The sequence below is a fragment of the Vicia villosa genome, linkage group LG5 (assembly GCF_029867415.1).
Source record: "Vicia villosa cultivar HV-30 ecotype Madison, WI linkage group LG5, Vvil1.0, whole genome shotgun sequence".
NCBI classification, from domain to species: domain Eukaryota; kingdom Viridiplantae; phylum Streptophyta; class Magnoliopsida; order Fabales; family Fabaceae; genus Vicia; species Vicia villosa.
The window spans coordinates 139,423,946-139,436,639 of NC_081184.1; the positions used below are offsets into that span (position 1 = coordinate 139,423,946).

The 12,694-nt window shown below is 34.9% G+C and overlaps 3 protein-coding genes across 3 annotated transcripts; 2 read left to right on the plus strand and 1 right to left on the minus strand.

Annotated features, from left to right (window-relative positions):
• Positions 1-433: 433 nt before the first annotated feature.
• On the minus strand, positions 434-1,407 carry LOC131605581 (uncharacterized). Its single transcript, XM_058877924.1, has 2 exons — positions 1,089-1,407; positions 434-1,011 (listed from the first exon to the last, which is right to left on the minus strand). Exons 1-2 carry the CDS (start codon positions 1,405-1,407, stop codon positions 434-436), a joined length of 897 nt encoding a protein of 298 aa, XP_058733907.1.
• Positions 1,408-2,689: 1,282 nt separating this feature from the next.
• On the plus strand, positions 2,690-7,588 carry LOC131602760 (G-type lectin S-receptor-like serine/threonine-protein kinase RKS1). The gene is made up of 7 exons (XM_058874948.1): positions 2,690-4,641; positions 4,732-4,860; positions 5,595-5,764; positions 5,899-6,109; positions 6,564-6,801; positions 6,888-7,038; positions 7,131-7,588. Exons 1-7 carry the CDS (start codon positions 3,300-3,302, stop codon positions 7,431-7,433), a joined length of 2,544 nt encoding a protein of 847 aa, XP_058730931.1. The 5' UTR covers positions 2,690-3,299; the 3' UTR covers positions 7,434-7,588.
• Positions 7,589-7,722: 134 nt separating this feature from the next.
• Positions 7,723-12,347, plus strand: LOC131602761 (G-type lectin S-receptor-like serine/threonine-protein kinase RKS1). Its single transcript, XM_058874949.1, has 7 exons — positions 7,723-9,829; positions 9,916-10,044; positions 10,402-10,571; positions 10,643-10,853; positions 11,300-11,537; positions 11,624-11,774; positions 11,871-12,347. Exons 1-7 carry the CDS (start codon positions 8,533-8,535, stop codon positions 12,150-12,152), a joined length of 2,478 nt encoding a protein of 825 aa, XP_058730932.1. The 5' UTR covers positions 7,723-8,532; the 3' UTR covers positions 12,153-12,347.
• Positions 12,348-12,694: the final 347 nt, after the last annotated feature.

Genomic DNA, 12,694 nt, shown 5'->3' on the forward strand with positions numbered 1-12,694 from the left:
GAAAGGAGAGAGAAGATACAATTTGGTGTGAAAAGGTTCACCATAAATTTTAATAAATCAGGATAATCCAACGGTTTTCAAGTGTGGTCCACCATGAACCACTTAGAGCATCTTCAATAGTGAACTCATTTTTGGGTTTCTTGTGGGACCTATTAAGCCACGTCAAGCAACTCAACTAATTTTCGCTCCAATGGTGCAACTCTTAAGAACCCATATTAGGTCGCACCATTTTACTTTATTTATTAATATTTTATTCATATTAAATTTTATAGCAATTAAAATAATAATTTTAATTATTTAAATTAAAATTGATATAAAATAAATAAAATTCAAATTAAACTTATAATTTAAAATGATAATTAATATTAATCTCAAATACATGACATATAATTAAAAATAATAAAAATAAATAACATCACATAATAAATTAAATTTAAATTTCATCATCTACATGTCCAAAACGTTTCCAAATATACTCGACTAAATCTCCTTGAAGTTGACGATGAACTTGTTTTTCTCGAATACTTGCTCTTCTTTGTAGTCTTGTTGCAAGATTCTGATGAGGACCGCTAAATGTTTCGGTTGTTGAGTTGTTGTCATCCACATTATCATAAGAGTAATCAAAATTACCTCCATATGTCTGTCGTTCGTCTTCAACAATCATGTTTTGTAATATAATGCATGCATATATGGTATGCTTGAGGGTGTCCATGTGCCAGGCACGTGCTGGGCCACGTATAATTGCAAATCGAGATTGAAGCACTCCAAATGCCCGCTCCACATCTTTTCTAGCTGATTCTTGATGTTGACCAAATAACTTTTTCTTTTCTCCCTGTGGCATTGAAATGGTCTTGACAAATGTAGCCCACTCGGGATATATACCATCTGCTAAATAATACCCCATATTATATGGTGTCCCATTGATTGTATATTGCACATTGGGAGCATGTCCTTCCAAAATATCGTTAAACATGTTGGATTGGTTTAGCACATTAATGTCATTGTTTGAACCTGCAATACCAAAAAAAGCATGCCAAATCCATAAAAGTCTTGTGATGCCACTACTTCAAGCATGATTGTGGGCTTACCATGATCACCTCGACAAAACTGTCCTTTCCATGCAACAGGACAATTTTTCCATTCCCAATGCATACAATCAATGGAACCCAACATACCTGGAAAGCCACGTGACTCTCCCATTTGTAAAAGATGTTCAACATTAGTGTTGTTAGGCTTTCTCAAATACTCAGCCTCAAATACAACATTCACGCCCTGAACGAATCTTTGTAAGCACTCAATTGAAGTGCTTTCACCGATTCGAACATATTCGTCTACAATGTCAGCAGCAGACCCATACGCCAACATACGAATAGCAGATGTACATTTCTGCAATGGTGAAAGACCCATTTTACCAGTTGCATCGACCCTCATTTGGAAATATTCATCATGATTTTCAAGGGCATCTACAATTCGAAGAAATGCATGCCTATGCATTCTAAACCTTCTTCATCACTGTCGTCCATAAATTCTTCTTCAACCAACTCCCAAAATTCTTGATCGTAATTATCTGAATCGTCTGAATCCATTTTAGTAAATAATGAGAGAAGAATAAGATGAGAATGAGAAAACAATGACATAAGTGGTAGTATATATAATGGTTTGGATAACGGCTAGTTTGGATAACGGCTAGTTTGAATAACGGCTAGTTTGAATGACATAATATTTATTATAATTTAAAGTGGTACTAATGACCATGTTACATAGGTGTTGATAAATTAAAGTGGTATTAATGACCATGTTACATAGGTGTTGATAAATTAAAGTGGTACTAATGACCATGTTACATAGGTGTTGATAAATTAAAGTTGTACTAATGACCATTTTACATAAGTGATACTAACTACATTCCATATTTTTTTTCATCTTATTACAATATTTTTCATGAATATCTCGTTGACTATCGCTCATAGTAGAAGTGTCTTTCATCATTAGTTGCACTACCTTTAATTCTATCTCGTCCTCTTTACTTTGCGCTAGTCTTTCCATTGACACTACTCTTTTATTCCTTGCATCTTGCGTTGCATTTGGAATTTCCTTTGCCTTACCCTTCCTTTTTACTGCTTTTTGTCCCATTGGACGCTCCATTGGTGATGATGAGTTAAACTCATAACTTGAAGGTGTATCTGGGTTCTCCGCCGATGCCTCACTAGCATAAGTCTTTATTATTTTTGAAGAACTTCCAATCGATTCTCCCATCCATTTAGGTTCATCTTTTAACAATCGCCATGCGTACTCAAGATTGAATGTTGTACCTTGATCCTGAGTAAAAAATGCATTTGCAGCGGTCAGCTTGTTTGTAACACCCAACAAATTTTTGAACCAAGCTATTTATTTGATGCCATCGACATTTTAATTGTCCCTTTAACTTTTCCCACGATTGCCCACGATACTCGTTATAATTGGCAGCGACTCTTACCCAAAAACTCTCAGCCTTTTGATCAACTCCCACAATTGGATCCTTTGAAACATTGAGCCATGATTGGATAAGTAGTATATCCACATCAGATTTTTTTAATATCAAATATATAAATAGGGAGAGCGAAAAAAAAACAGCAAAAAATTAATAGAGATATCAAAAAAACTGATTTTTTAAGAGGGACTGAAGTATTTAAGCCAAGGTTTTGTTGACTTGTTTAACTTCCATGCAGGCAAACTCAATCATAAACATGCTCTCTTGTTTCCGCCCTTCACTTGCCGAGTTGGAGACCTGCGCAGAGTGTGATTTACTCTCTTTTTTCCATGTTTAAATCGTTATGCAGTGTACAACAAGTAAGAGACTATTTCATCACCGAAATCATTTCAGAACAACAAGCTCTTCAATTATTCCTAACTGCCTTAACCTACTCTCCTCCTGTAAGGTCAAATACTTTTAAAGCTATGTATGAATTCATTCATTTTATTTTTCCTCTATCTCTATCTTTTGTGGAAAATATAATAAAAATAAATAGCCATCCAAAGACAAAACACGAGGGAAATGATAAGTGAAAGCTGGAATGATTGTGGTTTCAATAAATAATTTTCAATTAGTTGAGTATAGATATAAAATTTCTCAATTGACTATGTCAATGTTCATTGGCCGTTGGTTACGTGTCAGTGTGGAAAATGTAAAGCATCCATCCAAACACATAAATTGATGCCTTCAAAGTCAATTGATTATGTAATGCTCAAGAGTGAAATTTGTGTAACTTATAATATACAAATTCAATTTAATCTTCAAGCTAAAATGGGAAACCAACTCAATGGACTCTGCAAATAATCTTCTCTACCTTCTCATAACCCAAAATCATTGCCTGCTAAACTCTTTCCTTCTACTCCTTTTGACATTCTCTTTATGCTCTTGTTCTACTGATACCATATCTATTCACAATCCAATAACAGATGGCGGTGACCTTCTCATTTCCAAATCTAAAACATTTGCTCTTGGATTCTTCACTCCTGAAAAATCCACTTCTCGCTATGTTGGAATTTGGTACTACAACTTGCCAATCCAAACTGTTGTTTGGGTTGCAAACAGAGATACTCCCATCAATGAAACTTCTGGCATTCTATCAATCGATCCGAGTGGAAATCTAGTACTCCACCATAACCTTAGCACCATTCCCATTTGGTCTACCAATGTTTCATTACCACAATCACTAACAAATAACAATAACACTTCTGTTATAGCTCAACTATCAGATTTAGCGAACCTTGTTCTCATGCTTAACAACACCAAAACAGTCTTATGGGAAAGCTTTAATCATCCAACAGACACCTGGCTTCCTTATCAAAGACTTGGTTTTGATAGAAAGAATAATCAAAACCGGTTCCTTCAATCCTGGAAGACAGATGCTGACCCTGGAAAAGGTTCATTCACAGTGAACTTCACTACCATTGGTAAACCTCAGTTGTTTATGTACAACCATGATGTTCCTTGGTGGCGTGGGGGACATTGGAACGGAGAGTTAATTGTAGGTCAACCTTATATGAAACGAGATATGCCCTTTTGTAACATTTCTTTAGTTGAAGATAACAACTATGTAGCACTCACATATAACATGTATGATACGTCCGTCATTCTTAGGATAGTGCTTCAGCAATCTGGGTTCTTTAAAGCATTCACGTGGGACAGTCAAGAGAGTCAATGGAACCAGTACTGGTCTGAACCAACAAACCAATGTGATAACTATGGAACATGTGGATCAAACAGCAATTGTGATCCTTTGAATTTGGAGAGCTTTAAGTGTTCTTGTTTACCAGGCTTTGAACCCAAATTTCCACGTGATTGGTATGACAGTAGAGACGGGTCAGGAGGATGTGTAAGGAAGAAAGGTGTATCTGTTTGTGGGAGTGGAGAAGGGTTTGTCAAAGTGTTAAGCTTGAAAGTTCCTGATACATCAGTGGCGGTTGCTAAAGGTGGATTAAGTTTGGAAGAATGTGAGAAAGAATGCTTGAGAAACTGCTCTTGTGCTGCCTATGCAGCCGTTGATGTGAGAAATGGTGGAAGTGGGTGTTTGGCATGGTATGGGGATTTAATGGACATTCAGAAACTTAATAATCAAGGACAAGATTTGTTATTACGCGTCGATAAATTTGAACTAGGTAAGATTTCCTCCTTTTTGTGTTTTTCTTTATAGATTTGATACTATAGAGTGTTGTTTGAACTTCATTGGACTTATTTCTTCTTATCAGCCAATTACTACAAAAAACGCAAAGGAGTCCTTGATAAAAAAAGAATGGCTGCAATTCTGGTAGCTTCTATTGTTGCAATAGTTCTCCTCCTCTCGTGTGTATATTGCAGGCGGAAGATACAAAGAAAGGGTATGTGATTTATTTTAACTGATGATATCCTTGTTCATTGTATTTCATTATTATTTGCAATTTATCTTACAAAAATTGTCGTTAGTTTCTTCTGTTTCGCTATTATTTTTGTTGTGTTCAACTATTACATGGACTGTGTTTGTTATATCAATGTTCAACTATTACATGGACTGTGTTGGTTATATCAGTGCTCAAATATTTCATGGAATGTGTGTGTTATATGATATATCAATGTTTTCTTTTGGTAAGGAAAAATGAATTTTATTCATATGATAAACCATGATTTTTGTCTTGATATGATTGTACTGCTACAAGCTTGACAATCACCTCAAGACCAATTCACCACTGCAGCAGAGCAGCAACCAAATTTACCTCAACAAAATCAGCAGTAAGAGACAGAAAGTAGCTCCAAAACAGCCACAAATCCATAAAACTAATAGGAAAACCAGCACTAATAACCACAACAACAAAAAAAGTTCCCATCAGCCTCAATGTTAAGATTTGGTCTATCAATGTCAAACAAACAATATCTCAAAATTACCTTAGCAACTACTACTAATCTCTATGTTTGATTGAATAACACTAATGTTACTACTACTAATATTGAGATCATTACAAGTGCAACTATAGATAAATGTATAATCTAAGTTTTTTATTTGATAGCCAAGAAGAAACATACTCTTCAAATTGTGCAGGTTGATTGAAATCTTACCTCTTGTTATTTGTAACTTCAGATAAAATAATGCGGCAATTAAACCAAAATTCTTCTGGAGAAGAGAACAATCTTCAAATAATGACACATTCAGATCTACCATTTTTCAATTTTAAAACGATAATGACAGCTACAAGAAATTGTGGTCATGAGAATAAGCTGGGACAAGGTGGATTTGGCTCTGTCTATAAGGTAAGTGAAACTCTACATTAAGCTATTGAAGCAAGAAAAGACAACATCCTTCACTTCTTTATATTCATTTCAATTACATAATAGAAAAATGATGCAAAAACAATGAAATGTGATTTAACGGAGAAATATTTCAGGGTTGCTTGGTTAATGGACAAGAGATAGCAGTGAAAAGATTATCCAAAAATTCAGGTCAAGGCAAAGGAGAGTTTATAAATGAAGTTACACTTTTAGTTAAACTCCAACACAGAAATCTTGTGAGATTGCTCGGTTGTTGCTTTGAAAAAGAAGAAAGGATGCTAGTTTACGAATATCTACCAAACAAAAGCCTAGACTTCTTTATATTCGGTATGCTACTATCTCTAACTCACTCGTTGTCTTTCTAGCCTGAATAAACTTGTATTTAGTGCATAAAGGCTAAAGCACAGTGAGTTGTTACTGAATTGGGGAGATACATCTGCACATTACTCGCAGGATTGTTGCTAAAATAAATGGGTTAATTCATTATAATGTTTAGATGCCTAAACATGGGACAAGATTGAAACTTTTACATATATTCCTAAAACTCCTTGTCAGACACAAGATGATAGGTTCAGCAGATTATCTAATCTTCTCTACTTGTCAGTTTCCTAAATTCTATGTTTTCATGTTTATATGGAAATAATGGCTTCCTGATATTTAACTAAAATTTTACTATCCTTTTCCATTCTATATTTTGATGAACTCTTATGAACTTAAGCTCGAAATGCTGTTGATTTTCCCAATACGTTCAATCTTTGAAAACTTCAATTATTCAACTCAGATCAAATCCAAAGGTCGTCCTTGGATTGGGGTAAGCGTTTTGAGATTATTTGTGGGATTGCTCGAGGTGTATTATATCTTCATCAAGATTCAAGGCTGAAAATAATTCATAGAGATCTGAAAGCCAGCAATGTTCTCCTTGATGGTGCAATGAATCCCAAAATCTCAGATTTTGGTATGGCTAGAATATTTGGAGAAGATGAGATCCAAGCAAGAACAAAAAGAGTTGTCGGAACGTAGTATGTGTCATACCCTTATAATCATTAAGATTATAGAGATGGATCTGTATTTTACATGATGGTCTAACTATTTTGTAAAATTGCAGTGGATATATGGCACCGGAATATGCAATGGAAGGACGATATTCAACAAAATCTGATGTCTTCAGCTATGGAGTCTTGCTACTAGAAATTATTGCTGGACAAAGAAACTCACATAGTGAAAAAGAAAGATCCTCCCCTAATTTAATTGGACATGTAAGTTATATAAATTTAAATAGGTAACCATAAAATTAACAATTTAGTGATGTATGATGTATTTACTTAAAGATTGTGTTGTGCATTTGTAGGTGTGGACACTATGGACAGAGGGAAGACCCTTGGATATAGTTGATCCAACACTAAACCAGTTTTATCCCTCTGCTATTGTTCTGAGATGCATTCAAATTGGACTCTTGTGCGTGCGAGAAATTGCCATGAATAGACCATCAATGTTGGAAGTTGTTTTCATGCTATCCAATGAAACACCTCTTTCCCCACCTCAAAAACCAGCATTTTTATTCAACGGCAACAAAGATTTGGAAGAGTCTTCAACATCAGGAGGAGGTTCCTCGATAAATGAATTAACAGAAACTACCCTTATTGCTCGTTAAAAGCTACGTTAATCAAATATGTAATTTTGTGTTCATACTTTTCCATCAGAATTGAGTTTGCAGGCATTTCTAGAGGTTCTTTAGAAACAGGAATGTTTAATCACCGTGGTATTGTAAAATGAATACTTGAGTAAGAGTCTGTTTCAATAAGTTTATCAGGTGGTTTTATGGGTCTGAATAGCTGTTGTAAGGTGAACACTGGTTTGACTTATAAACAAGTTTCTAGATCACATCTCCACCAAACATTATAGCCATACCAGAATCTGCATTTGTTGGGTTCAATGCAGTGTCCAACAAGACATTGCTAGCCTTGAGGTCCTATGAGTGATCTATATTGGCGAATCATGATGAAGCTATAAGATTCGCCTAACAACCCCGCAAATAAAATCAAATTGGTTTCCCCAGTCTAGGTTTGAACATTTAGATTTATCTAAATAAGATATATGCATGGTATAACGAGTGACATGAGTATGTTGGATTACTCTTTGTTGTATGAAAATATGAATATTAATGTTTACGCAATGACGTTGCTATATGTTCAGAGTGACAGCTAAAGTACTACTAATGTAGCAAAGGATGAAACACACGTTTATTGAGAAGCTTGAACGCAGAGTCAAAAAGTCTATTGATCTTTAATCACTTTACTTAATGGAAAATACTTATTGTTAAGAAAACATAAAAACAAGAAAGACAAGAATAAATCTCAACCATTCATTATCACCACCACCCTATAATCCCTATTAAAAATTTGAAATTCTGCCCTCCTTCAATTAACAAGGAATTGTTGTTTCTTGACCGTTTGAGGTCTCTTGTGTCCGTAAAGTCAAATATACTTTTAAGTATATTCCTTACCCACTTTCATGTATGAAAACCACCCTATCTACTTGTTTATGTTCTTCATTCATTTTACTTTTCCTCAATCTCTATCCTTTGTGGAAAATATAATAAAAATCATATCACTAATCAGGAATGACTACGTGTCGTTGAAAGTTAAATGTGCCAGTTTGACTATTTCAATTTTCTCCTTATTACTAAATGCAACAGAGTTACGTAAGAGCAATTCAATGCTCTCTGCAAAAAATCATAAACAACAGCTGTTATGTTACATAACAATTTGCTGCTTAACTCTTTGATTCTACTCCTTTTGACATTCTCTTTTTGCTCTTGTTCTACTGACACCATATCTACTGACAAGCCTATAAGAGATGGTGAGCTTATTGTTTCTAAATCTAAAACATTTGCACTTGGATTCTTCACTCCAGGAAAATCCACCTCTCGCTATGTTGGAATTTGGTACAACAATTTGCCAAATCAAACTGTTGTTTGGGTTGCCAACAGAGATACTCCCATCAATGACACTTCTGGAATCCTATCAATCGACCCGAGTGGAAATCTAGTACTCCACCATAACCGTAGCACCATTCCAATTTGGTCTTCCAATGTTTCGTTCCCACAATCACTAACAAATCACACCAGTGCTGTAATAGCTCAACTATCAGATATAGCAAACCTTGTTCTGAAGCTAAACAACACCGAAACTGTATTATGGGAAAGCTTTGATCATCCAACAGACACATGGCTTCCATATCAAACACTTGGTTTTGATAGAAAGAATAATCAAAGTTGGTTTCTCCAATCCTGGAAGACAGATGATGACCCTGGAAAAGGTTCATATACGTTAAACTTCAGCACTGTTGGTTTACCTCAGTTGTTTATGTACAACCATGACCTTTCTTGGTGGCGCGGGGGACATTGGAACGGAGAATTAATTGTAGGTCAACCTTATATGAAACGAGATATGTATAACATTTCTTTCGTTGAACATGACAACTATGTAGCACTCACCTATAACATGTTTGATACGTCTGTCATTCTTAGGATAGTGCTTCAGCAATCTGGGTTCTTTCAAGCATTCACGTGGGACAGTCATGAGAGTCAATGGAATCCGTACTGGTCTGAACCGACAGACCATTGTGATAACTATGGAACATGTGGATCAAACAGTAATTGTGATCCTTCGAACTTGGAGAACTTTAAGTGTACATGTTTACTTGGTTTTGAACCCAAATATCCACGTGATTGGTATGACAGTAGAGTCGGGTCAGGAGGATGTGTAAGGAAGAAAGGTGTATCTGTTTGTAGGAACGGAGAAGGGTTTGTCAAAGTTGTAAGCTTGAAAGTTCCTGATACATCTGTGGCAGTTGCAAAAGGTGGTTTAAGTTTGGAAGAATGTGAGAAAGAATGCTTGAGAAACTGCTCTTGTACTGCCTATGCCGTTGCTGATGTGACAAATGGTGGAAGTGGTTGTTTGGCATGGTATGGGGATTTAATGGACATTCAGAAACTTAGTAATCAAGGCCAAGATTTATTTTTACGCGTTGATGCAGTTGAGCTAGGTAAGATATTCCTTCTTGTTTTTCTTTCTAGATTTGATACTATAGAGTGTTGTTTGAACTTCTTTGGACTTATTTCTTCTTTTCAGCCAATTACTACAAAAAAAGCAAAGGAATCCTTAATAAAAAGAAGTTGGCTGCAATTCTGGTAGCTTCTATTGTTGCAATTGTTCTCCTCCTCTCTTGTGTGTATTGCTGGCGGAAGAAAAAAGGAAAGGGTATGTGATTTATTTTAACTGATGATATCCTTATTTCATTATTATTTGCAATTTGGATATATTGTGTGCACCAATCTAGACTTAAACATTTTAATAGCCGATCCAACCAATTTTTATCAAGATTTGGTCTATCAATGTTAAACAAACAATATCTCCAAAGTTCCTTAGCAACTACTACTAATGTCTATTCTATGTATGATTGAATAATAGTACTGTTATTACTATTATTGTTGAGATCGTTACACATGCAACTAGCTAAATATATAATTTATTTTTAATTTAAGAGCTAAGAAAAAACATACTCTTCAAATTGTGCAAGTTGATTGAAATCTTACCTCATGTTATTTGTAACTTCAGGTAAAATGATGCAGCAATTAAGCCAAGATTCCTCTGGAGAAGAGAATGGTGCTCAAATCAACATCCATCCAAATCTACCATTATTTGATTTTAAAACGATAATGACAGCTACAAAAAATTGTGGTCATGAGAACAAGCTAGGACAAGGTGGATTTGGCTCTGTCTATAAGGTAAGTGAAACTCTACATTAAGCTATTGATGCAAAAATAGTGAAATGGGATTTAACTGATAAATATTTCAGGGTTGCTTGGTTAATGGACAAGAGATAGCAGTGAAAAGATTATCCAAAACTTCAGGTCAAGGCAAAGGAGAGTTTATAAATGAAGTTACACTCTTAGTTAAACTCCAACACAGAAATCTAGTGAGATTGCTCGGTTGTTGCTTTGAAAAAGAAGAAAGGATGCTAGTTTATGAATACCTACCAAACAAAAGCTTAGACTTCTTTATATTCGGTATGCCTCTATCTCTAACTCACTTGTCGTCTCTCTAGCCTGAATAAGTTTGTATTTATTCATGCATAAAGTATAGTGAGTTGTGACTGATTTAGGAGAGAAATTGGCGCATTACTCGCAGAGTCGTAGGACTGTTAATAGTAATTCATTGTAATGTTTATATGCCTAAGCATGGGAAAAGAATGAAACTTTTACATATATTCCTAAAATTCCTTTTAAGGCACATGATTGGTTCAGCAGATTATATAATCTTCTGTACTTGTCAGTTTTCTAAATTCTACATTTTCATGGTTAAGTTGAAATAATGGATTTTTCGATATATGACTAAAATTGTATTTTCCTTTTCCATTCTATATTTTGATGAACTCCTGTGAATTTAAGCTCAATATGCAGTTGATTTCCCAATATGTTCTCTTTCTGAAAACTTCAATTGTTCAACAACTCAGATCAAAACCAAAGGTCATCATTGGGTTGGAGTAAGCGTTTTGAAATTATTTGTGGGATTGCTCGAGGTGTTTTATATCTTCATCAAGATTCAAGGCTGAAAATAATTCATAGAGATTTGAAAGCTAGCAATGTTCTCCTTGATGGCGCAATGAATCCCAAAATCTCAGATTTTGGTATGGCTAGAATATTTGGAGAAGATGAAATCCAAGCAAAAACAAAAAGAGTGGTCGGAACATAGTATGTGTCATACCCTTATAATCATTAAGATTATAAATACGGATCTGTATTTTTGGTGATGGTCTAACTATTTTGTATAACTGTAGTGGATATATGGCCCCGGAATATGCAATGGAGGGACGATACTCAACAAAATCCGATGTCTTCAGTTATGGGATTTTGCTACTAGAAATTATTGCAGGACAAAGAAACACGCGCAATGAAACTGGAAGAGCATCCCCAAATTTAATTGGACATGTAAGTTAGAAAAATAAAAAGAGGTAGCACTAAAGTTGGCCAACTCTTTAATGATGTATAATGTATTTATTTAAAGATTGTGTTGTGCATTTGTAGGTGTGGACACTATGGACAGAAGGAAAGGCCTTGGATACAATTGATCCAGCACTAAACCAGTCTTATCCTCCTGATATAGTTCTGAAATGCATTCAAATTGGACTCCTGTGTGTGCAAGAAAAAGCCATGAATAGACCATCAATGCTAGAAGTTGTTTTCATGCTATGCAATGAAACACCACTTTGTCAACCTCAAAAACCAGCATTCTTATTCAATCGCAGCCAAGAATTACAAGAGTTATCAATAAATGAATTAACAGAAACTACCGTCAGTGCTCGCTAAAAGTTAGCTTAATCAAATATGTAGTTTTTGTTTTGTAAGTTCTGTTAGAATTGAGTTTATATAGACCTTTCCAAAATTTCTTAAGAAACAAATATTGTAAAATGAATAATTAGAATAAGTGGTATTTTAGATAAGGATATCAGGAGGAATTGACGTAATGAATACAAGTAAATTTTCCGCCCGCTCCTTTCTATTCTATTTCGTTCATTTTAAAATATTCAAACATAGTCTTAAACTGGTTCACAGGAATCATAACTTAAAATTAAGTGAGCTAATTTTGAAAAGTCCAAACCATTATTTATAAAACTTAACCCATCCCATTTTAAAAATTGAAAAATAATTTGGGTCCATAATTCTTAAAACCAGTTAGTATGGATAATGATTTGCGGCAGTCACTAGTCACTGCATTCACGCAGCCAGGCATCTTTGGTCTTCTGGTCAAGATCAGACCGTTTTAATTTAAACTAATATTTCTTTAGTTATAAAATGAGAAATAAACTCTATTTTTCTGGACCATGCAATTAAGATCAAAGGGCTTATAA